The 24,398-nt window shown below is 38.5% G+C and overlaps 1 protein-coding gene across 1 annotated transcript in view; it reads left to right on the top strand.

The window, feature by feature from the left end:
• LOC149952435 (acetylcholinesterase-like) overlaps positions 1–24,398 on the top strand; it is a 96,352-nt gene that overhangs the window by 70,389 nt on the left and 1,565 nt on the right. Inside the window, exons 2-5 of the mRNA XM_090168544.1 lie at positions 20,399–20,658; positions 20,723–21,011; positions 22,578–22,891; positions 23,358–23,670. Of these exons, the coding sequence (XP_090024670.1) occupies positions 20,401–20,658; positions 20,723–21,011; positions 22,578–22,891; positions 23,358–23,670 (1,174 nt within the window). The 5' untranslated portion in view covers positions 20,399–20,400. The remainder of the gene's footprint in view (positions 1–20,398; positions 20,659–20,722; positions 21,012–22,577; positions 22,892–23,357; positions 23,671–24,398) is intronic.

Genomic DNA, 24,398 nt, shown 5'->3' with positions numbered 1-24,398 from the left:
CTCATTTGATTCCCCTCTGTTCACAAAGCTCGCTTAATTCGGACATAAGATACTAGAGACACCTAGCGGACACCGTAGTCAAAATTTCATCCGCGTGTTCGTTGGGACTTGGTTAGAAATGCGTGCCGGTTTTAAAATCGTGTTAAAGATTTATTTATTTTGCCTTCAAATTAAAGGAAAAGTCCAGGTTGGGTAAAACTTGGGTCTATTTTAAAGATCATGTTTAAATAAACTCAAAAATATCAGTCGTAAAATTGTATCTTTTTTTATGACGAGAAATTAATTTTTAAACGAGCCAAATTTACCCGCCAAGCGATCTGCCATTTTGTTTCACGGTGACGCCTTAGGACTTTAATCACGCGCTGTTCGCGCTATAACAGCGCTCTGTTCCCCGCGCGCGCTTGCTCCGCGTGTGGTCTGCGAAGGGAAGTCGAAAGAAAATGGCAGCTCGCTTGGCGGGTAAATTTCGCTCGTTTAAAATTAATTTCTCGTCATTAAAAAAAGATAAAATTTCACGACTGCTATTTTTGAGTATATTTAAACATGATCTTTCAAATAGACCCAAGTTTTACCCAACCTGGACTTTTCCTTTAAATAAACATCTCCGAAATTAGTTTCGTAGAATCCAGGTAGAATATTCGTGTTTCAACTTGTACAAAAAATCCTTGTGAATAGAATGAAAAGTAGGCCAAATTTATAGAGACAAAACATTCCGCCTATTTTTACGATGGCGCTACGCTCCTATGTCCGAAATTGTATAGCTCTCGCGTTGCCGAAGCTAAAACAGCGAGTCCTTGATGGGGGAATACAAATTTCCGTTCCAGGTACGCAGTATTATATTCCTAGGCTCAACAATATGGCTCCCTATCCAAGGTTGGCAAAATCCTTGTTTTTTTTCAAAAAGAACAAAAACAATGTTTTTTATTGTTTTAAACAAGATTCATTGTTTTTAACTGTTTTTAAATCAAACAATAAAAAACAAATAATAAACAATAAAAACTATGTTTAAAACACGTTTTAAACTATTCATTATACTTATATATCAGAATCACGAGAAAACTCATTTAAATAAATATTACGTATCATTAAACGTATTATCATAAGTGGCATAAATACCCTCAGTGTGTCAATAAGATGAATTTTTCAATGATACCTTGTTTAACGAAGGTGACGTAAATTACGTAAATTTCGTCACTGGAAAAAATTACGTCATGTGTTTGCGAAGCAGCGTCTGCGGCGCGTGCATTAAAAATACCATATAGGGTACTTGAACGGAATTCGCGAGTCCTGCGTTTCTTTCGTCTGTTTAGAACAAGCTCAAATTGAAGATTTTCTGCGGGAAAGGCTCCTTTTGGCACACTTAGGGTAATTATGCCACTTATGGTATTATAAATTAACTCACAGTGAGAAGAACCAAAGAGTACACGCTTATTTAAACGAGCGAAGAATTTCGCTAAGCGTTGTTGACCAACCATTGACGGCCTTAGAGTTTTCGATGCCCCATGCAAATACTACTAACCTGTAGTAGGGTTTTTAATATAGCTATCATCCTGAAATTTTCGGTCGGATAGTACTAAGAAAAGGGAAAATAGCTAGTTATCCACACATTGTTTTTAGTTTTGGTTTATTGAAATGTGCACGTCTGCAGTCATAAATCATCACAAATAAACAATGTTATAAAAAAATAAGAACTTAGATACCTCTATAATCTTAAAACTTCCATCACGTCATAAAATTTCTAAAAAATTGAGAAAGGGGACCGAAATCCCTTGATTTTTATTTAGGAGTGCCGCATAGTCGGTTTTAACCCGATCTGTCCACACCGGCCGTGTTTCTTGTTACTTAAAACCCGGCACAACCCGACTAAACAGCAACCCTACTTTTATCTCGTGCAAAGGTAGTGTCCCAAATAGATGTTTATTGGCAGCTATATACATTCTATTTAAACAAAAAGACAAAATTCAATGCGTTCGTAGGATTTTTGCACTGGTAGGAAATTTATAAAATCATATCGAGCCCTTTCAGTAGCTCTTTTCAGAGAATCTTAAAATCAAACTACCCGTTATCAATACAATTTACCTTTCTTAGAGCCTTGGAATGGTTTTTCTACATTTTCCCTAATATTAATTAACCCAAATCTTACAAAAAAAACAATAAAAATTTGCCTTATAAAAAACATGTTTAAAACAGATAGTTTAAAACGTTTAAAACAAATTGGTGTTTGTTTAAAATATTTGTTTTAAACGTGTTTTAAACACTTGTTTGAAACATTTTGTTTAAAACTTGCCAACCCTGTCCCTATCCCGCGGTAAAAAGGGTTCGCCTGTCTACTCTGCTATCCCCTGGGATTGACAGTAGGGGGGGGGGGGCTTTTTTAAGCACTACTAAAGTTATAATTGTAAAGTGGGGGGGATGGTATAAACATTACTAAAGTTTACAACGGGGAAGAGCCGCTCGAATGTTACAAACCGTAGAAGTTTTTATCGGAACCTAAATTATTAAATATTTAAACTTCAGTCCCGATTTAGTACTTGTTTCTTATTTATAATAGTATAGGGACTTGGCAGTACTACGTCACAGTTTTTTTTTCAATAGTTTTTATCTTGGGGAGAAAAGCTACGGAATGCCAAGTCTATTATTTATTTAATGTCATTTAAATTCTAGTGGTGAAACCTTAAGAAATAATTGGGAAGAAAAATGAAGGTTAATGATGATATTATAATTGATGGGGTTCGAGTGTTTTGTTACAAAATTTAGGGGCTGGGAAGTTTTTTATTAATTACTAAACTGCGTTGAATTAATTAACTGTTAAATGTTCATAATAAGAGTAAGTGGTAAACCGTAAATGTATGAAATAAATAATATTTTAATAAATATTAATTTAAAAATAATCTATGGATTAGGAGTAAATTCATTTCGAACTTGAATATAGTACGTAATGTTAGAACTTAGAAGTAACCGCGAAAATATAAATAATGTTTTTTCGCACTCAATCTAGAAATATTAGTTTTTCCATGAATTCCAAAGCAGCACGTTCAAAGAATGTGTACGCTTTTTACCAAAGACTATATATACGCTTCGCTTAGCGAAGCGTATATATAGTCTTTGCTTTTTACACACAATCCTAAGGATTTGTGTGTATTAGTCTCACGTACAGTGTAGCCGATGCCGATGCCGATAGCGATGCCGATGCCGATGCCGCCGTGTCGCGCATACCTCTTCAACGGTTAGGGCTAGAAGAGTAAATGATATCTCGTTCGAATGTACATGCATCGCCATTGATAGCCTTTCATAAAGTTTTGAAATCGAAGCCCAAGAAGTTGGGCATCCGTTTTCGGTAGTTTGGCTTTGTGTGGTTGATATTTTGTTAAAAATTAAGTCCGGTAACGTTAAAAAAAATATTATTGGATAGGTTAGGATTCATTTGAACTACAACTTCGGTTATATCAGTAAATATTAAATTTAAGTATAGTTTTCGGGGTTATTTACGGGACCCCAATGTGCGTGGTTTTATATTTCCGCCTGAAAGTCGACATAAAGTTCCTTAATTTAAGTCCGTTTTTCATGAAAGTTATATTTTTGACAAGCTGTGGTTTCCATATATCCTAGAATTGCAATTTCGTTGCTTAATTTTAATTCTTAGTAAGGTTTTTGGACAGCGTATAAGTACCCCCATCAACTTACAACATTGGAAATACGTGTGGTTATAGAGACTTTACGCGAATTTATCTCTGGCATTTTCCAAGGCCGTTCTAATATGACCCAAAGTAACAAATAAGTGTGACACTTATCGGAGTAATACGCGATGCTTACAACGTATGACCTGAAGTAACTGTGACACTTATCGGAGTAATTCGCGATGCTTACAACGTGTGACCTGAAGTAACAAATAAGTGTGCCACTTATCGGAGGCCGTTCTAATATGACCAAAAGTAACAAATAAGTGTGACACTTATATTTCCGCCTGAAAGTCGGCATAACGTTCCTTAATTTAAGTCCGATTTTCATGAAAGTTATATTTTTGAATAGCTGTGGTTTACATATAACCAAGAGTTGCAAATACGTTCCGTAATTTTAATTCTAAGTAAGGTTTTTTGGGCAGCGTATACGGAGCCCCGCAATTTCCAACATTGTAAATCCGCGTGTTTATAGAGGTCTGTACGCGCCCGTTTCCCTCTAGCGTTTTTCAAGGCCGTTCAGAGTGCGCCGCACTTTCAACGTATGACCAGAAGTAACAATTAAGTATGTCACTGATCGACCTAGTCTTCGGCGTATGACCAGAAGTAATAAGTGTGATAGAAGTAACAAATAAGTATGAAACTGATCGAACTAGTCTTTGCCTAAGGTGGTGCCTTGGGTATTAGCCTAGATGATTATTATTATAATTATTATTATTATTAACCAGAAGAAATAAGTGTGACACTCAACGGCAAATAGGTGTGATCAGAAGTAAAAAATAAGAGTGACACTGATCGAAGGAATCTTCGATGCTTTCAAAGTATGACTAGAAGTAACAAATAAGTGTAAATATGTATATATGTGTGACCGTGGATATATTTTGGTTGTGATACCGGCGTTGCAGGTTGCTGTGAATAGCTCAAACAAACTTAACACATTAGAAGGATTGTGTGTATTCTGACCATCGTACGTCTTGTTACTCCCTGCGTAGAGGAAAACTTTCCTACGTTAGGGTCGTGCATTCTTTTACACTGAATAATGGCAACTGCAAAACCTTTTCATTCGAACTGGATCTCTGGCTCCTATTTACTTCAGAACCCTTCTTCGAAATGCAGCGGAAGGAATATAGAGATAATTTGGGGCTATAAGCATATAATCGATGGACTAATGAAAGAGATCAATTAGAAATCACTAATGAAAAATTTGCAATATTGTTATTTCCACAGAAATTATATGCCGTGCAGTGCTTCCACTCTGGGAAATTTGAAATTCCTTTTTTCAATATGGTAACCGAAAAAAATCCCTTTTTTTCCCTTATTAATGTTAGAAATTCCCTCGAAACTTCCCTATTGATTTCTAACATAATATGAGTTAAATATAATATTTTCACCTAATATTTAAGTCAAGGAATATTTTCAAATAAATTTATTGGCTTGAAAGGGGGCTACCGCCCGAAAGCTCGCCAAAATAATAATAAATTTATTTTTATAAAAGGGAAAAAAATTAGTCATGAAGTATCGTCATGAATATATGTTAAATATATTCATAGTATCATGTCTCTTTGAGTTAATTTTCATGTTCTACAAAACCATGACTCTTAAAAATATAAATGTTAAAGATAACAATTTGTAAGTTTACATCCGAATTCCGAAAAACTAAAATGAAACCGAAAAGAACCCGATACAAAATTACAGCCGAGTATTTCAAAGCGTCTATTTTAGCAACAAGAGTCCAAAAAGTATTCCTGAAATTTCTTTTATAGTCAATGTGACAGACATGATATTCAGCCTGAATATCATGTCTGTCTGAATAATTCAGGTGTAGGTTAATTAATCACAACGTGTTTAGTAACTATAGGAACTGTGCAGCTGATTCCCTTACTATTCAAAAAAGCATTCAAGATGGAGAAAAGACTAGCCTATATTTATTTTCAATGAACTATATTTTACTCATAATAGTGGTAACTTACATTGTTTTCCAGAAAAATGGGAAATTCCCTTTTTTTCAAATAAAAATCCCTTTTCTAATTTTTAAAGTTGAAAATTCCCTACAAAGGGAAGCACTGATGCCGTGTCATCTAACATTAGTTACGTACACGTATTACAATGCTATAATTTTATAAAGGGATGAACTACCCAGCACGCTATCCACATTGCACCGCCAGGTGCAGTTGGTGTTGTATTTGTAGACCCCTGCTCCACGAACAAGAAGCAATGTTCATACTACAGGGGTGACAGTGTCAAGATGGTAAGATAGTCCTTATCTATTATTTTTAGTGGTAATGTAGAAATTCAGTACGTAAAGTTGGCGGGAAAAGTTGAGGTGCAGAAGTAAGCGGGGAGCGATTGAAAACCATAATAAGAAGAAGTGGCGAGCAAGAATTGGGAAGAACGCCGTCAGACAGTTGCTACGCATCAGTATCGCCATAAGTTAATGATACCTCTAAGTACACAAATGGCTATGCTGCCTATGGCGGAAATGCTTGTCCAAATCGACCTATGTATCTCCGTACTGCGTATCAAAGTAGCCTTAACATACACTTGGAACTGCCGAAGCTTACGTTTCTTTAATCCTGTTTTGTGCAAGGCTAGTTTGAACTTCCCCAAAAGAGGTAAATTTCGATATTCCCTTAGAAAATTCGTTCCCCCCGCAGAGGCAGAAAAACGTTTTTTTTTGCTATTGGTTTATTTCTCTCATGTGACTGAAATTATAACGAATGAACTCTCTCCCTCTCCCTCTCCCCCTCCACCCCCGCTAAGGCACCCCCACTAAGGTACGACTAGTAAAAGTAGCCCCTCCCAATATAGTTTCATTCTCGACCGCACAGCGGCGCTGGGTCAGAGATATTTTTCAAATCTTTCATTTTTGCGGGAATCGGAGGGACAAAATTTGACATCACATTTTCTGGACAAAGATTCCTCCTTGAAAGGGCTTATTTGTGTACTTAGAGGTATCATTAACTTATGGTATCGCTAAAACTGTGGTAGGATGAGTCCGAGGAGATATCGTCGATCGGAGCGTGGGCAGAGATGATATCCTCAAAATTAATGATGACCCGTCTCATGAGAGAACGGAAATGCTTTATATTCGTCTTAGTGACGAAAACAGTCCCTTGTGGGCTGAGAATGTTCTTACGGTGCCCCTCAGTGAGAGGACAGACCGTTAGGTAGTGGAGTGCATCTGCGATCTCCGTACCGCAGTAACATGAGGGTTCCCCTTACCAAAATGGGAGTCTTACTTTAGTCGCCAATTAGTCTCAATGTAGGATCAAGGATTTTTAAGTATTATGTAAGCATTAAAAACTGAGACCAGAATTGTGGGTCCTAAATAAAATCTATTTTAGTCTCAATAAAAGAGTTTTATTATTATATATTTAAATGGAACTCATTTTAGTCTCAGTTAGGAAGACTCATTTCTGGAGACTTGAAAGAAGTTTAATTGAGAGTTGATTATAAGTTACAATATTATATTAAAATAAGAGTTATTTAAGACTTCACTTTAGTATCATATGGGGAGACTAATTTTTGGGGACTTGAAAGAGGCTTTATTGAGAGTTGATTATGGGTTACAATATTAGATAAAAATAAGAGTCATTTAAGACTTCACTTTAGTCTCATATTTGAAGACTCATATTTGGGGACTTGAAAGAGACTTATTTGAGAGTTTACTATGGGTTAGAATTTTAGATTAAAATAAGAGTCATTTAAGACTTCACTTAAGTCTCATATGGGGAGATTAATTAATTGGACCACCAAGGCGTTACGGCCCTTACGGACTGATTGAATGCTTATACGAGCCGTGCGTGGGTTCAGCTCTTTACGAACGGTTCTCTCAAGGGTGTCAACAGATACGTTGGCATCTTTGTGGGAGATCAACACGACGTGGTCGTTGATCACCGTTTTTGGGATAGATTTCGGAGGACGTGGCGCGAAACCAGAAGCGAGCTGCTTCGGAACAGTTTGTTGATTCGGTACTGCACCCTTATGGGCAACAGTAGCAAAAGAGGTTTTGGTTGCTAAAAGTTGAGAGACGAAGTCGGGCTTCTCTTCAACTAGGGCTGTAAGTTCTGAAATGTGGCATTGCTGATTGCCAATAAACACCGCCTCAATGGTGTCTGAGACACCACTGACTGCTGCCAAAATAGCCGGGTTGAGCGGGAACTCGTCCGCGGCTGGTGTGCCCGAGGGCTGGTTTTGAGGAGTATTTTCATGCATGTTGAAAGTGATAAAGTTCGTTCGGCGCGTCCCTCACCCACCATGGAGCCCAACTAGGGGACCTCAAAATCTTGAGGCCAAGGGTACGCGACGAATATACCCGGACCCGACCAACACGTGGCAGCCGGAGCCCAGTTGACCTGACCTAGAAAGGCGAGCCGATTGATTTATACCGGTCAGTACAAACCACCTGACTACCCCAGACTCAGGGGTCAAAGCGGCGTATTGTCTTGAAACAGCTGGGCCTAGAGCGCCGCAGTCAAATTCCGCGACTCAGCCACCAGAACACCCTTCGCCCGAGTTACAGGACGCCACCTACGGCAAACAGGTGGGTTGCAATGAAGCAACTGGCCGCAACGCAGCCCGACCCCAACGATGACATGGGTCGCCACCGCAAGCCTAGAGGAATCGAACCGCCGCATAAAGTACCCGGAGAAGTGAAGAAGTGAAGAGTACGGCAGATGATATCCTGGCGATCCCCATCTCGAGCGGCGTTGGCGGGGCGCCAGGATACTGGATGTGGAAATCGGTCAGACTAGTGTAAGTAAAATGTTCCGTGCGTATTTTTTTTTTTTTTTTGCCTGGTGGTAATTTATATTTTTCCAAAAAAGCAATAAAAAATTTGGTGGAAAAAAAATTCTCCGGGAACCCATCCATCAGTATTCCGGGGTAAGGTTAAGGTGATGTGCGTCTCGAAAAATCGAGAAATTTCAATAAATTCTCCGGGCAAATACACGGCAGCCCTCAACCGTTAGGCAAGCGGCGGAAGTGGTTGAATTTAGTCTGACGTCCATAGTGGCCTGTCTGCCTTGGGTGGCCCTACCAGGAGACGAGCTCCGGACAGCGTAGCCCACTATATAAGGACGCACGCAAGCCCCCTCACCACGACAAGGTATCAACCGTGAGGGGGGCACCGCCAGGTGCAGGTGGCGAAGTTGTTGTGAAATACAGGGTCTGTTTGTTGCGCGTTTTCCGTGTAATCCTGTCTCAAAATAGTTAAGTGCTCCTTTTCATTTTCAATGGATTTATTAAAACTAATTTCATTATTATAATATCGAATGTTTGCAAATGATTTTGTCTAGAGTCCTCCAAAAAACCTCGAGTTCTTCTTGACAGGGGATGAGGATTAGCGGATTCCGTTCTTACTACAGAGTACAGACCGACCCCTGGTCAGTTCGTAGTATTTGAGAATAACTCTGGAGGGGTGGAAGAGTGGGGGATTGGATTTTTCTGCGGTGGCGCCACTCTACAGTTGTAAAATATTTTCTCCCTGGAACTAGCTTTTTGTAAAAATATTTTCTTTTAAAAGAAGCTGGTTTCGGGGACAAGTACCTTGATAGTGTGCCTTTAACGCCTATAAAATAGGCAAAAAGAGGAACGGGCGTTTCAGCAAAGATAATCTAGACTACGTACCGGTTTCAGATACACCCCGCAGAGCTAGAACACGGTACCCCCGAAACCTGTATGGGGCCCGTTCTCAAGGTCAAATGTTACAGTATACAAAAGGGAGGGGGAGTGGCCCCTTTTGCATTCCCTGTTAATGGCCTTGAAATTCAATCCATCTCGGTTTTTCAAACCATTTGTAAAATGTAAATAACAAATATTTTGGACCAGCGTTAAACTAGATTAATCAAGGTGGTTAAATCCAAACTGGTTACCACCTTGCCAACTCTGGTACTAGTTTCTACGGGACATTTCTCAAGATTTACAATTCTGAATTTCTTCAAACTGAATTTGGCATTTCTGTAAGTCAGAAGTCTCAGGACTCGCGGAACAGCTTGTAATGTATTAAGTACCTGATTGTACGACGTTAGATTAAGCCTGGGAGGGCCTCGCGTTAATGTGTAAACAAATTTATCTAATATTGGGACAAATACATTGGGCTAGAAAAAATTAAATATAGGGGTTCGCGAAAGTCACAAGGATCAGTTTTTAAAAAAAAAACTTATTTTCAAGCCTATTAAGGGGAGCATTAAATTTTTAGTTTCGCTTGTAGTTCGGGAAATTGAAACTAAGCTCGACGCCGATGTGGTTCTCAGCTTAAATTTTATTTAAAACGGAATAATAGTTTTTTGTAAGTGTCGGTTAAAATAACCCAACCGATTTTTTTCATCAATTTTTTCGCGCTCGGCTACCTAATTCGCACTACGAAGTCCGTTTCACGTAGGGGGGTGAATTCACCTAGCCAAGTGACACGGATTTACGTTCGCACTCTTTCTGTTTTATTGCCGTCTGTTGGTCAAGAAAGAGTGGTATCTGCCTATTAGCGCAGTTCCCGTTAGCGCAGTTCCCATTTGCGCGGTTTCCCAAAAACGCAGTTCCCAATAGCGCGGTTTCGATTATTACGTATATGTATATAAGGTTAGGTTAGGTTAGGGTAGCCGGGCGCGCCGCAGGCGCCTAGGCACTGTAGGTTAGGTTAGGTGTTTTCAACCCATTTGTTGAGATAGGGAAAGTGCGCAAACAGGAAACCGCGCTTTTGGGAAACCACGCAAATGGGAACCGCGCTTTCGGGACACTGCGTTTTTGGGAAACCACGCAAATGGGAACTGTGCAAATTGAAACTGCGCTAGTGGGCATAAACCGAAAGAGTTACAACCACCGTTCGCACAAGGTTTTTTTTCCTCAGTTCAAATTCTATCTAATTTTGTTATTAAAACGCAAATGTTATTTAATCAAATAATTATAATTAAAATTCTACATAATTTTGTTATTAAAACACACACTGTATTTAAATAATTAAAATTCAAATTCTATCTAATTTTGTTATTAAAACGTAAATTTTATTTAATCAAATAATTCAAATGAAAAATCATTTATCGGACCAAAAGCGCTCGTTTCCTATCTCCGTCTCCAGCCACGTTCACACTAGAGCCTAAAACCCAGTTTAGGTCGGTTTGTATGCCAGTTTTGACCGCCGACGATAATTCTGGGTTCACACGTGCGAAATCTATTCAGCCCGGTTCGCTTATAGCCAAGGCTTAACGCCATTTCAAATTATAACCAGAATTTTGAAAATACTAAAATGTATCCCAAAACAATTAGTTAATCATGTTTACTATACATACAGTAATATTATTGGACATTATTTAGAATTTTATTCCCATTATTTTGGAAAATACGAGCAATTTGACTTCCCCGCCTTGTCGTTTTGAAAGCGATTCTAACTTTCTAAGCGAGCGGACTTGGACGAGTTGCTTCCCGAACCAACACGAAGCGATTTCTCACGCTGGCAGCGTTGCCAGATCGAAAATCTGAAATTATCGAATCTAGGCCAAAAAATTATCGATTTTCTTGGAAAATTATCGTACATTTCTTTATGGCGATAAATTTTAATTCATACGTAAATGCGTTGAATTTAGATGATTTTTTAAAGCACTACAGAAGTTTTATTTCCGGGAAATAAACAAAATGTCTATTATCATTATTAACTGAACTTAATATGTTTAAAAATGTTTTAAAAAATGCGGTAATAGCTAGGAGTAATAAACTCACACTCTAGACTACACGTACAGAAAATGTTTATCATTCATTTATAAGTAGAAAAGTTATATAAATTAATAATAAAATATAAATCGTTCGTAGGTTTTTAAAAAAATCTAAAGATTATCGTACATTATAGTACGTTGAGGCCGAATTATCGAAATAATGGTACGATATCGTACGCCATGAAAATTATAGTACGCCCTAAAAATGTTGATTAAATTATCGCACTGTGCGATAATTATCGTACGTCTGGCAACGCTGCACGCTGGGTTTGCAAACTAGTTATCTAAACGAAGCGATTTAAAGGGATCCCCCACTCACAACCGGGGAAGGCATAGGGGTCACAAAAAACTGGTTTTGAAGCACACTGCAAGTCTGGATTTTATGTTACCCCTCTGCCTCCCCCTGTTGCGAGTGATGGATCCCTTTAAGGGGTAAGTGTGAACGTGGCTTCCGACTATCGTTCGCGCTAGTCGGAACTCACTTGGCGGGGTGAACTCAGCCCCCTACGTGAAACGGCCTTCCTAGTGCGAATTTGTATAACAGTGTCTTCTAGAATTTCTAGAAATAAACGTGAAACCAAAGAAAATGTAGAGGAATATAAATTTAATTAAGGAGATTCACTTTCAGTTATGTTATGACAAAAGCCGGCTATTTTGAACAATAGCCCCGCCACATAGTTTCCACTTTTTAGTACCACCTTACCAAAGAATTTATTAAGGGGAACTTAATGGTGCAAAAATTACTATCCGCAAATAATTAATTATAAAGATACACTAATTTTATAGATGTACGAACCGAACGGCTCGTGGCGTAGAATTAACTACGCGGCAGAGATTTTTTCCCTTGTGAAAATAAGCCTTTCTTTATTTGTTGGGAGTGGTGACATCGTAACTATAGTGAAATCGTTTCTACTGAAATTGTAAGCTCGCATTAAAAAACAAAAGAAAAAACTAGAGATATTTATAAAAAAAAAAAACGGAATTTCGAGTGAAGATTATCAATTCCCTGGTTCCTCGAATCCTCGTCATCGGAAATCTGTGGTTGTATTCTCATGACGTCATCATCGCTGTAGTGGAAGGCTAGTGTCATCCCCCTTACCCCCATAACTATCTACCTTAGAGCAATGGCCGCCATCTTCTCGTGAATTCCACCTATAGCCGTGCAGCTGCTTTTGTTTTTTAATGCGATAAGAAATAAATTTCGTGCTTCTCTTTACAATTTCAGTAGATGCGATTTCACTAGCTACAATGTCACTAGGTACGATTCCAGATGGCCCACCGTGTAATATAAGAATGGGGTGGGAGGCGCCAATACTTAGATGGTACAAAATTCGATTAAAATTACTTTTTTTTAGCTAGGACTGCAGTGTTCTAAGTGTTTAAGTAACCATGACTTTTTATATAATGCTTTGCGTGGAAAAAAATTTGCACCATTGAAATCTCCTTGAAAAGTACTTTAATTAGGGGAGTTTATAAGATATTCCTTATGAGAGAAGTCATATAAAAGAGACATGAACCTTCGCTGGCTCGGCGTATTTTCCATTGGACGCGAAATTCCCGCCAAATTACAGATGCTTACACCGCATCAAGGCTAAAAATTACCGACTGTATTTCTTTTTCTAACCATGTAAAATGTTAAAACTACACTGTATGTTAATATCTACTAATTAATAAATCATTTTCCCGGCTTTAATAGTTTCAGAAACTCGCTATTTTATAAAAATTTTGCCCCGCACCATATTTTCTTAGGAAAACCATTTTAAATAAATCAGCGGAAGCTTGCGGAAATACATGTTTCAAGTGATAAACATAATCACCAAAGATATATGTTATACACTTATGATATTATTAACCGTAGGTTCATCACACAATAAGGTAGCTTTAGCCATGGCTGCCATCTAGGAGCAACAAACACAACACCCCACACAAGGAGAACGCAACCCGTCAAAAATCGTGGATTTTCTTGTGTACAACTTTCATTGGCTAGACGCTTTAGCGCCTGCTGCCATGGCCGGCGTTAGGGGGGGGGGGGGTAAGCGGGGCAAAAGTACCCCGGGCCCGGGCCTCCGAAAGGGGCCCGCCGGAGCGGGTGCCTAACTGAAATTTTCTGACTATTTCCAAAAAACCAAATTTTGGAGTAAAAATTACCTGGGGCCCGAAAATCCTAGCACCGGCCCTGCCTGCTGCCGTCGGAAGGGGAAAATTCGGAAATAAGGTAGCTTTAGCCATGGCTGTCATGTTGGTTTATCACGCAATAGCTCTCTCTATAAAATAATATATACGCATACATGTATAAAAAGTGTTATTTTTTGGAGCACGCGCTTCTTAACATTTCCGTGCAGACGGTCTCATGCGTTTTCACGCGAGCCGAGCTCAACAAAAACAAAAATATGCGCGCGCTCTCCAACTTTAACTGCACGATGAATCTAACGTAATCACGTGACCTCTCGTATTTTATATAAAGAGCTATAGGGTAATAGCAAAAGTCTGATATAAGAGACTTTTAGTATGAAGTCTTATCAGACTTTTAGTATGAAGTCTTATCAGACTTTTAGTATGAAGTCTTATCAGACTTTTAGTATGAAGTCTTATCAGACTTTTAGTATGAAGTCTTATCAGACTTTTAGTATGAAGTCTTATCAGACTTTTAGTATGAAGTCTTATCAGACTTTTAGTATGAAGTCTTATCAGACTTTTAGTATGAAGTCTTATCAAACTTTTGGTAATAGACTAATAGCACTTCGTAGCCTTAGCCACGGCTGCGATGTTGGTATCCACCTAAACAGGAATCCATACCTCTACTTGGAATGCTTATCCTGCCGTATCGCGTATGGTTGGATCACTGACGGCTTTGGCCCTGCCTGCGATAAATAAAATCCCCTCTGCGCGCGCTCCCGTCTCACGTTGTTTTTTGTTCAGTTAACATAGTGACGTCAAAAAAACCGTATGGATTCCTGACCTAGAAAATATAATACCCTTAGCACAGGCGATAGGTACCCGAGCGCGGGACAGGGGTGGATAAAGGAGACGGATAATTGTGGTAGAACTTAGGATTTTAGTAGCATCTAGCACAGCGGTTCCCAATTTTATTTTGCTATGGAACCCTAAATTATCCACCTAATTCTGGCGGAAACCCAACTCATTTTTTTTACTCATCTTAAACTCTTGACACAAACAAAGATGGCCACGCTGCGAATTCTCGGAACCCCTGTGACCCTTTTACGGAACCCCAGGGTTCCGCGGAACACCTTTTGGGAACCACTGATCTAGCAGGTGGATAAAATAATAAAAAATTGGTATTTGTCATCTGCCCATTTGGAAGACTTTTTAAAAATTAAGACTATGCCTGATTAAAATATTGCCTTCCTGTTCAACTTCTAAAATATTAGGTGGTTTTTTTTCGACTGTCCCAGGACAAAAAGTGTAGACTTTTTACCCTAAAACGTTTTATTCGCCTGTTCTCGGGGTAAGATTTACCCTGCCCCGAATTTTGTTCGCTTGTTCCAGAGCTCAAACGTTACACTTTTTACTCCTCCTCGAAAGGAGGTGTAGAGGGAGTAATCTAGCTTATATAGAAAATTCGTCTGCTTAAATTTCGTTTCACGAAAACATAACGGGTTTTGAACATCTTCACATGTGGCAAGCTTTTAATAACGAATATCCAATTGTTAAATGCTATACACACTTTTTCGCGGTCTTTTCGACCCCTCTTTTTGGCCGCCCGCTAGTCGGCCATTACCTGAAACCACCGGTGGGGGGTCTAGGCTCGGGTCTTTGGTCCCAGGATATGGAGAATGGGGGTTAAGGGGGGTAAACTCAACATGAACGCGCCCAGCAAAATCCCCAAAAAAAGTGTATTTAATGACTTTAAAAGTTGCTCGATGACTTAGACCTAAGGTGGTATCTTGGGTATTAGCCTAGCTGATTTTTATTATTATTAAAGAAATAAGAAAAATTAGTCCTATATTGATGATCTCACCACCGGTCGCCATCTTAAAAACAAAACAAATATATAACCTTTAACCTCTAACTACTCCCTTCAACGCCAACTCGTTTTTTTCGTCAAGATAGAATTGGAGTAAAATGACGTCATAGGGCTACACTTTTGAACCTGCTCAAAAAACCCAGAACAGGTGAAAAAAACCACCTACTATCAAAATTTAATTGTAAACTATATTTTAGAACAAGGCTTAGCCAACAACTTTTTATCTTGTTTAATTTACACTTTTACAGAAAAATAAATTACTAATTACCATAGAAATACAGTATAAGTAAACAGACTTTAAAATATTTCATTTTCCATTTTAAGATTTTAACGTTATCAAAAATGTAGTAAAAAATTGACGGTTAACATCCTAATCGGCTCGCGAGCTGTTGTCGGTCAAGGTCAAATAAAAAATAATTTCGTTAGTTTCAAGTTCCCTTCAATGGTGACAGCACTTAACGAGGGTCCGGACAAAAATAAAATCTAGGTCCCGAGCTAGGGTACTCAATTTTTCGCCTCCAGACCGGAGGGGATAGAAGTTCTATCCTACAAGTTGATATACAATTTGTTACACGTTGTTACATAAGTGTGACACTTCCTATTCTTCACATGCAAAAATTTAACTGAGAGCTATTCACAAGACAGACTGCATTACGGGCTTTGTCGCCGTTTTGTGTCCGCTTGCTATCGGGTCACACGTAGCCTTTGACAGCGCCTCGCTAGGGGGATATTTTCTTCTTGTTATGACGTCACCCCGTTCCTAGCTCTCATTAAAATATTCCCCAAAGTGACAAACTTATGGAACAATATTATAGACTTATGGTTGTGACGTTATTCGACGTCATAGTGACAAGTTTGAGAATGCTGGTAACTTTCTGTATTTATTTTGTACCGAGGGGTAGATTACCCTGTTTCAGGGTGTTCTAATAGCCAAGATTAAAAATTTAATCATTTTAATTAATCACACTAATGCTAGAAACCACTTTTCGAGGCGAGTTTCTCTTAATTTTATTGGTGAAAATTGGTATTTGAATCGTGTAGGTTTTAAGGTCTAATATGAACGTGTCTAGAATTCGCTAAAATTAAAATTTAATTTTAATACAACTAAAATCATTGTGCTAGCGTAACATATTTGTTTTTAAAAATTTTAATGTTTTTATATTATAACAAAATTTGATAGTTATTTGGTAAATTATTCAATATACGATTTGCTGTTTAGTATTATTAATAATAATAATAATAATAATCAACTAGGCTAATACCCAAGGCACCACCTTATGCCTAAGTCATCATGCGACTTTTAAAACCATTTGATCAAGTAATCAACTGTTTCGGATTTCTTCCCTAAAAATATTCGACGTTTTAAATATTTTATTTTCTATTTGTATGTTTGATTCGATACTCGAAAACTGATAATTCTATCGTACAAATTCGAAGAATTTACTTCTTGATTAAATGAGTTAAAATTTCCATATTTATGATAGATCAACGAATTCCATATACCAGGTTTAAGAAAAGCTAGGGGTGATTGGCTGTAATTTCATGAAGAATAAGTAATAGCAAACGATTTTAAGGATTCATTTTGTACAAGAATTTATTTATTTATACCATAAGTGTATAATATTATTATTATATAAGTGTGACACCTCCTATACTTTTAAGTTTTACTGAGAGCTATACACTCTTTTACGAAGTCAGCCATTTCATTACAGGCCTAATTTAAAATAGTACGGGCAAGGGCGCTTGCACGTGCTCATCAGCTCGAGACGTCGCGTGCACTTTACCACGTGAAGCGGCCTTGCATGCACTATTTGAAATCAGACCTGTATGGCAGCTCTCACAAATATATAAGATTATAAAAGAGGGTATACACAAATGAAATTAGAGAATGGGGCAAAAACTTTAAACGCGCCATTTTTAAGTTTTGTAAAACTTCCGTTTTCAAATATTTGCCCGGCAACCCTGATATCCGGACAAATTGAAGATGGCGGCCGACGGGAGCGATCGATCGCGAGCTTAACAGTTTTAAATTAGTAAGTGCTTGGTTCGAAAGATAATAGATTAATTTTCCTAATTCTTGGATTCACAAATTGAATTTAAAATGTACCTAAAATTAACGTTGAGGATATTTGATCATATTGCGAAAAGACAGACTGCATTACGGGCTTCGTCGCAGTTTGGCGTCCGCTTGCTAACGCGTCACACGTAGCTTTTGACAGCGCCTCAATAGGGGGAGATTTTCTTCTTGTGAAATATTCCCCGAAGTGACAAACTTATGGAACAATATTATAGACTTATGTTTATACTTAGGGCGTTAATTTTCGAATTTTCCAGGAAACGTATTAAAACTATCTTTTAATAATATATTAACTTCATTTAAGAATTTTTATAATTTTCAAACAAAATTCAAATTTATCAACTTTCAAGCGTACGGAAATGAAAACATTTCTGCCCTTGGTAGAATCTAGCAACGCTTAAAATAGTTTCAAACTATTAATTATCCCGACCGTGTAAATACATTCTTGAGTTGTTAAAAACTCAAACTTGAAACTAATAAACGTTTTATCAACTATTTGATTATTTATTTTCCTAATTAAGTGGGCCGAAAAATCACGGGCCAATCACGCGTTTTCGTAAGAAAAGGGGATAAAGTTTAATTTTTAACTGGTTCTCGAAAATTCTTACAACTTTATCATTTCAAACGCTCTTGAAATCAGCGGGGCCAATTTTAAAACCAAGTCCGCCGTATTGATACTCGGAAACTGTACCCTCTTCCCGCTTTTGAATTAACTATCGGGTAGAAATTCCCGGGTCAAAGTCAAAGATGACAAACCAGAATCGAAATTTTGAAAATGAGCGTGATGAGAGATAGCATTCCATATTTGTAAATAGACAAACGATCGTTTCCCGCCATTGGCTGAAACGCGAAGGCTTGAAATCTCTCTATCATTTAAAAGGCAACATTTCGATAAGGTGACCCACCAACGGAACAAGTTCGAACACGTGCTTGCAGCCCCAAAAGCGTTAACGTGGCATCTTATGGGTTTTTACCTTTGGACCCCCTTGGCGCGCTAGTGGCGTACTTTTCCATTGAAAAGGGTTGGAGTGGTCCATTTCGCAGCCGTCCTAGTTGCGAGAGGGGGACACGACGGGGGAATAACGTCTACCAGTATATCCACCACCTCGACCTCCCGAAATCTTTCCAAAAGGGGTTGTCACTAAACACTCGCTGCTAGATTTTTATGGCGTTCTTTTGTTTACTCTGGAATTTTCGAGCCCCCGACCCCGCCCTCCCTTTTGTAGAAGATCAAAAGGGGTTTCACTTTGTGATAATTTTTCATTTGAACCTGTGAACTCCGCTGAGGTACGCCACTACTTTTTGGACTTCCATTTATTTCCAAGAAAGTAAGTTTCTTTTGCTTTTAGTAAGGGTATTAAGGCGGAATTTGAAATAATTTTTACCGTCGATGCGTTTAATTGTGATAAACAAAATATTTTCAAAAAAACATTTACGAGATCGTAGCCAGGGTTAAAATGAGTCGAAAAGGTCAGGGAATTTTAGGAATTTGTAAAAGGTTAGAGAATTCGATTTTCTCTCGACACTTTTTCAAGGTAGTTTTACCCTAGATCTAGGACTAATTCAATGATTTTATCATTTATTTCCATGAAAGTTTGGCTATTTTTTTCAACTTTGCTATAACCTTTTTACTGAAATATAAGTCCATTTAAATTTATATAGTTCTGATAAAAGTAAAATACAGGGTGTCTTTATTTGATCGGCCCAGGCATTTTTCTCAAACTATTCTTTCTAGATCGTTGTTATTTGTAAATATTTTTCACGGTTTTAGAAGTGTTAGTTTTTGAACGCTACGGGGAAGACGAAAAGTTTCAATAAGCAAGTTGTAGAGCATTCTCGAAAACCTTTAATGGAATTGGTAGGGTGGAAATCGGACATTTCGTCACTGAAATAATTGGTCATGAAAAACAAACAAAATTGAAACTTTACGTCTACCCCGTAGCGTTTAAAAACTAACACTTCTAAAACCGTGAAAAATTTCGCGATTTTTCTGCAATTTACAAATAACAACGATCTCCCCCGAGAGAGTACATACTGAAAATTTCACATTTCTGGAAAGTATAGTTTTTTAGAAAAATGCCTTATTTATAAATTTAAATATTAAGTTTCTTTAAAAGAAAGTGAAAACGTTCTCAGTTAACAAAACCAACCCACCACGTGTAAATATACAAAAATTCAACAATGAATCATGGCTTTAAACGTCTATACGAATACAGGCTGACAATGTTTTTAGGTAATCAAGAGCTAGAGGTTAACCTTTTCAAACAAACAATATTCGGTATTATTTTTCGAGAACAATACACATGTCAGTGCCATATTGTAGATGTCTCGTTGAGAACTATGCTATTCCCTTAATTTGAAAATCTGAGTTCGCGTACGCATGTGCGAGCGAGCACTTTCGTTTTTATTTTAAAGTTTAAATTTATAGAGTTCGTCAAAAGCTATACAGTAGTATCGCTCTGTAGCTTAGGGCTATGACCACCATTTTGAGGGCAGTTTTTTATCTATAGGAAAAAGCATGGGTGACGTCGACATGCGTCATGCCGATATTACTCTCATAGAGTAGTAGTTTTACGATTTAGTTGGTGACGAATGGCTGGGAAGCCTTATTTACAAATATTGGGCACCTTCTATCCTTATCATCGTCCCCTTGATAAGCGGATAACGTAGGGAAGTTAGACTTTTTTTAATTTCCGGAATAAACCGGTGTAGTATTTACCAAACAAAAGAACCTTAAGGGCTAATAGTGACCTTCGTGTTCTCCGTGGGTAAGATCTGGTTTAAGTAGTTATTACTAGCGGATTAGTTTCTTCGGCGAAGAACTTCGCGCAAATAATTAGCTTAACGACACAAACGCGGTACTAGACAGCTAGTAGACTCGAGCGTAATTATACTAACAAGGACGTACCTAATTATACTCCACGGTAAAATTAATTAACTTTTGGATATAAAATAGCGATGCAGCTGAAAACCGTCCTGAGACGCCTGATGTCGGAGTTGAACCGGCGGGGTACTCTTGGTCCTAGACATCTGTGCACGAATCCGAATGGCTTGAGAGTCGCCACACACTCGGGGCCCATCGAAGGATTCAAATGTAAGAGTCCAAATGGAAAGGACGTCTTGACGTTTTACGGAATTCCCTACGCCGAACCGCCAGTCGGCGAGCTTAGATTTCGCTCACCCGTCGCGGTGAAACCGTGGAAGACCCCTTTCCAGGTAAATTAAAATAAGGAGCCATTATCCAGGATAACGCGCAATAATCGTCTTTAATATTTTCTAGGCTACCGAATCGCCCAATCCGTGTCCGCAAGTGGTGAAGGGGAAACCCGGAAAGTCGAGATTTTCGATGATCCTTAAGGAACCCAGCGAAGATTGCCTCAAACTGAACGTCTGGGTACCAGTCAACGGCAAACCGAACGCGCCAGTTATGGTCTTCATCCACGGTGGAGGTTTCTTGGAAGGATCCTCGCACAACGGATACGTTGACGGTATTCATTTGGCCAGTCAAGAAGGCGTCGTCGTGGTTACCATGAATTATCGACTCGGTCCTTTGGGCTTCCTTTATCTTGGTAAGATGGGCCCTAATACCCAGGAGCAACAAACACAATAGTACAGGGTAGATAAGCATTTGGAAGGGAAAAAAATATGCTGTTTCTTAAAGTTTCCGAAATTAAAGATGATTTGGTCCTATATCATCCCCCAAAAATCCCCGAGTCTCCGAAGTCGGCTTTCGCCGCCGTCTTGGAAATCGCGCGCTATACCGGAAGTAGACGTAACTTTTGAACCACTTCACCGAATTGGATGAAATTGGTGTCAAAATGGGTCCTATGATCTAAATAATATGATAGAATATTGCCTATTTAAAGTTAATCATTTCAATTAAAATTAATTTTATAAACATTTTCGACTTAAAATTATAGATTTTGATTAAAAAAGCTAAAAAAAAGTATTTATGAAAACTTTTCTGAAAATAATTTCATAATAGCCTCGTTGTGCTAAAAATAAAAATTGTTATCTTTCTTATATCGGTCAAATACAATTCAACTTCTTAAGCGTTATTTATATTTAATTTTTTTCGTGGCGAAGTGTCGGGGACTTTTGGGGGATGATATAGGACCAAAACACCTTTCATTTCTGAAATTTTCCGAAACGGCATATTTTTTCCCTTCTTTAACCAAAAAATGTTTATTTAGCCTGTACTTCAAGGAGAACGCAGCTAACCTTTAAACACGCTAAGGCAGTGTTGTGTTTTAACAGCGTTGCCAGTTCTTGAAACTCAAATTATCGTACCCGATCCAAAAATTATCCATTTCTGAAAAACATTATCGTACGCCCGAAAACTGGCGGTAAATTTTAATTTTGTGTGAAATATTGACGTTAAACTTGTGAAATCAAAATATTTAATTACACTTAAAGTTAGACCGATTGACAACTTAGGTTTTAAGTAACAGTTTTAACTGGTTTTCAGCCAATTTAAATAAAATTGGGTAACCGCGAGCTCAATTATCGAAAAATATGTACTATATAGTACGCCATTGAAAATATCGTACGTCGTAAAAATTAGCTCGAAATTATCGTACGACTGGCAACGCTGGTTGTGTACAAATTTCATTGGACGAGCCTTTACGTAGCTAGATCCGTATCTAGATATAGTGTATCTAGATATCGCTGAACACTGCGTATAATATCTGGATTAAAAAGGAAGTTTATGCTCTAATAAATGTAACAAGTCGGCCCAGGCCGTAATATTAGTTCCACATCATTGTATTAGAGTGGACAAACCTATACACCCTTAGAACTAGGAGCAACAAACACAAGGAGAACGCAGCTAGCCTTTAAACACGCTAACGAAGGGTTGTGTACGAATTTCATTGGACGAGCGTCACGAGCCTTTACGCTGAACGTTTTACGGGCGGGGGGAAGACAATTTCCTAATTTTCCCCTTCCGACGGCAGCAGGCGCTAAAGCGTCTAACCAATGAAAATTGTACGCGAGAAAATCCACGACTTTGGACGGGTTGCGTTCTCCTTGTGTGGGGTGCTGTTTGTTGCTCCTAGCTAATACAATGGACGTAACTGTTGAAGTAATTATAAGTTCGAGCTGACTCCGTAACACTCCTTTTTTGTATAAATCAGGAAACGACACCAAATCCGAAATTCCGGGAAATGCCGGACTGGTAGACCAGCAGCTGGCTCTCAAATGGGTCAAGGCCAATATCGGTGCCTTCGGAGGCGATCCTGCCAACATCACCATTTTCGGATGCAGCGCCGGAGCCGCCAGCGTCGGTCTACATCTGTTATCCCCAGACAGTCGCGATCTCTTCAACAGAGCCATTATGATGAGCGGATCACCGGCGAACCCCAGGGTTGTCCGGGACAAGAACATCCTCTTGAACGCGGTCTGTCGTCTATTGGACCAGCTGAATTATAGCGGGGACGTTCACGATGAGGTATACAATTATTATCATTGCCACCTGTATTAAGAAAAGGCCCCTGTTATTAGAGATGGCCATGAATCTATCCGAATCTTCGAAAAAAAGCGACTTTCGTGGAGAGCGTGGAGCCATCTATTAATGGCCAAGGAAGCTAAAATTCAAAATAGCGAAACAATAACGTCGTCAGAGAGCCATTATAGAGTATTATATTTAGACCACTTTTACTCTACTTAGTGGACTTTAACCTAAATTATATATCTCATATAAAATATATTGTAAACAATTACTATAATTGAAGTTGTTGACAAATTTACAAACGAGCAAATCAAAACGAAGTATACTTTTATGTCCCACTTTTTGGTTGTTTTGACTTCGACGCTAGCGACATCTGTTGAAAAAAGAGCTACTTCACCTAGAGCCGACACTTTAATCCTCATAAACTCTCGATTTTGTCGATTAACAAACTTCTTGAATTTTGTAGCACGAAGTCCTCAGGTTTTTACGAAGCGTCGATTCGAAAATATTGCCGATCGCTGGTCAACTGGGCACTGCCGGAATTTTGGATATGAATAACTTCGGACCCACCATCGATGGAACGTTTTTGCCCCAATCGCCCAACAAGAATCTGGAAACGAGAGAGTACGAAAGCAACGTGGATCTGATGATCGGCAACGTCACCGACGAATCCATTTGCTTCTTCAAAGCCTACTTCCCGGATTTGTACATGAAAGGGGAAAACTTGGAACTGGACTATGAGGAACACTTAGACGTAATCGCCCAAATGAACAACAGAGGTACGAGATGCTTTTATTTCTGGATCTTTTTCTGTGGATCTATCTAAGCCGTGTAACGAACAATTAATTCCATAAAATCCTCCGCGAATGAACCCTGCCCCCTTCCGAACGTTGCTGCCATAACTTTGAAAAAAGCTTTAGCAGTATAATGAACAAGTAATATTAATTCCACATGGATAAATTAATTAATTATTCTCTAAGCCTTGGCGCGTGTCAAAAGGGTTAAGCATAACGTAAGACGTAAGCTTCTTTATCTGTATTCTAAGTGTGAGCCCCGTATCTCAAATCCACTAGGAACTACGAAGAAAATTCGCATACGCTCACTAACCCTTGGCGCGGGTTAAAAGAGTTAAACATAGGGTCAGACTTCAGCTTCTTAACTATTAAAATTTATATATATATCATGTGGAACTAAAAACTGGTTTTAAGTCCAGTCACGGTAGCACATCCTCTATACAAGGTGTTTCAAAAGGTTACACAAAATTTGAGTTGAGAATTAATGGCTTTAAAAGTCGCTTGATGACTTAGGCCTAAGGTGGTGCCAAGGGTATTAGCCTAGCTAATTATTATTAAATATGCCTGTTTTTCCCCATTTTCCTACGATGAGTGAAAAGAACGCCAGAGAGCTTCAAAGTGTGGCCTACTAGCCCCTGGAAGTAGGCTGGAACGAGCGCAAAACCAAGCAGCAGGGACTTTAAATACTGTTTAAGTTTACTTTTTTACTTATC

This window comes from Leiobunum rupestre, chromosome 3 (assembly GCF_980474605.1).
Source record: "Leiobunum rupestre chromosome 3, qqLeiRupe1.1.hap1, whole genome shotgun sequence".
NCBI classification, from domain to species: domain Eukaryota; kingdom Metazoa; phylum Arthropoda; class Arachnida; order Opiliones; family Sclerosomatidae; genus Leiobunum; species Leiobunum rupestre.
Note: the sequence above shows the minus strand (reverse complement) of the source record. Positions and strands in the feature narration are given on the sequence as shown.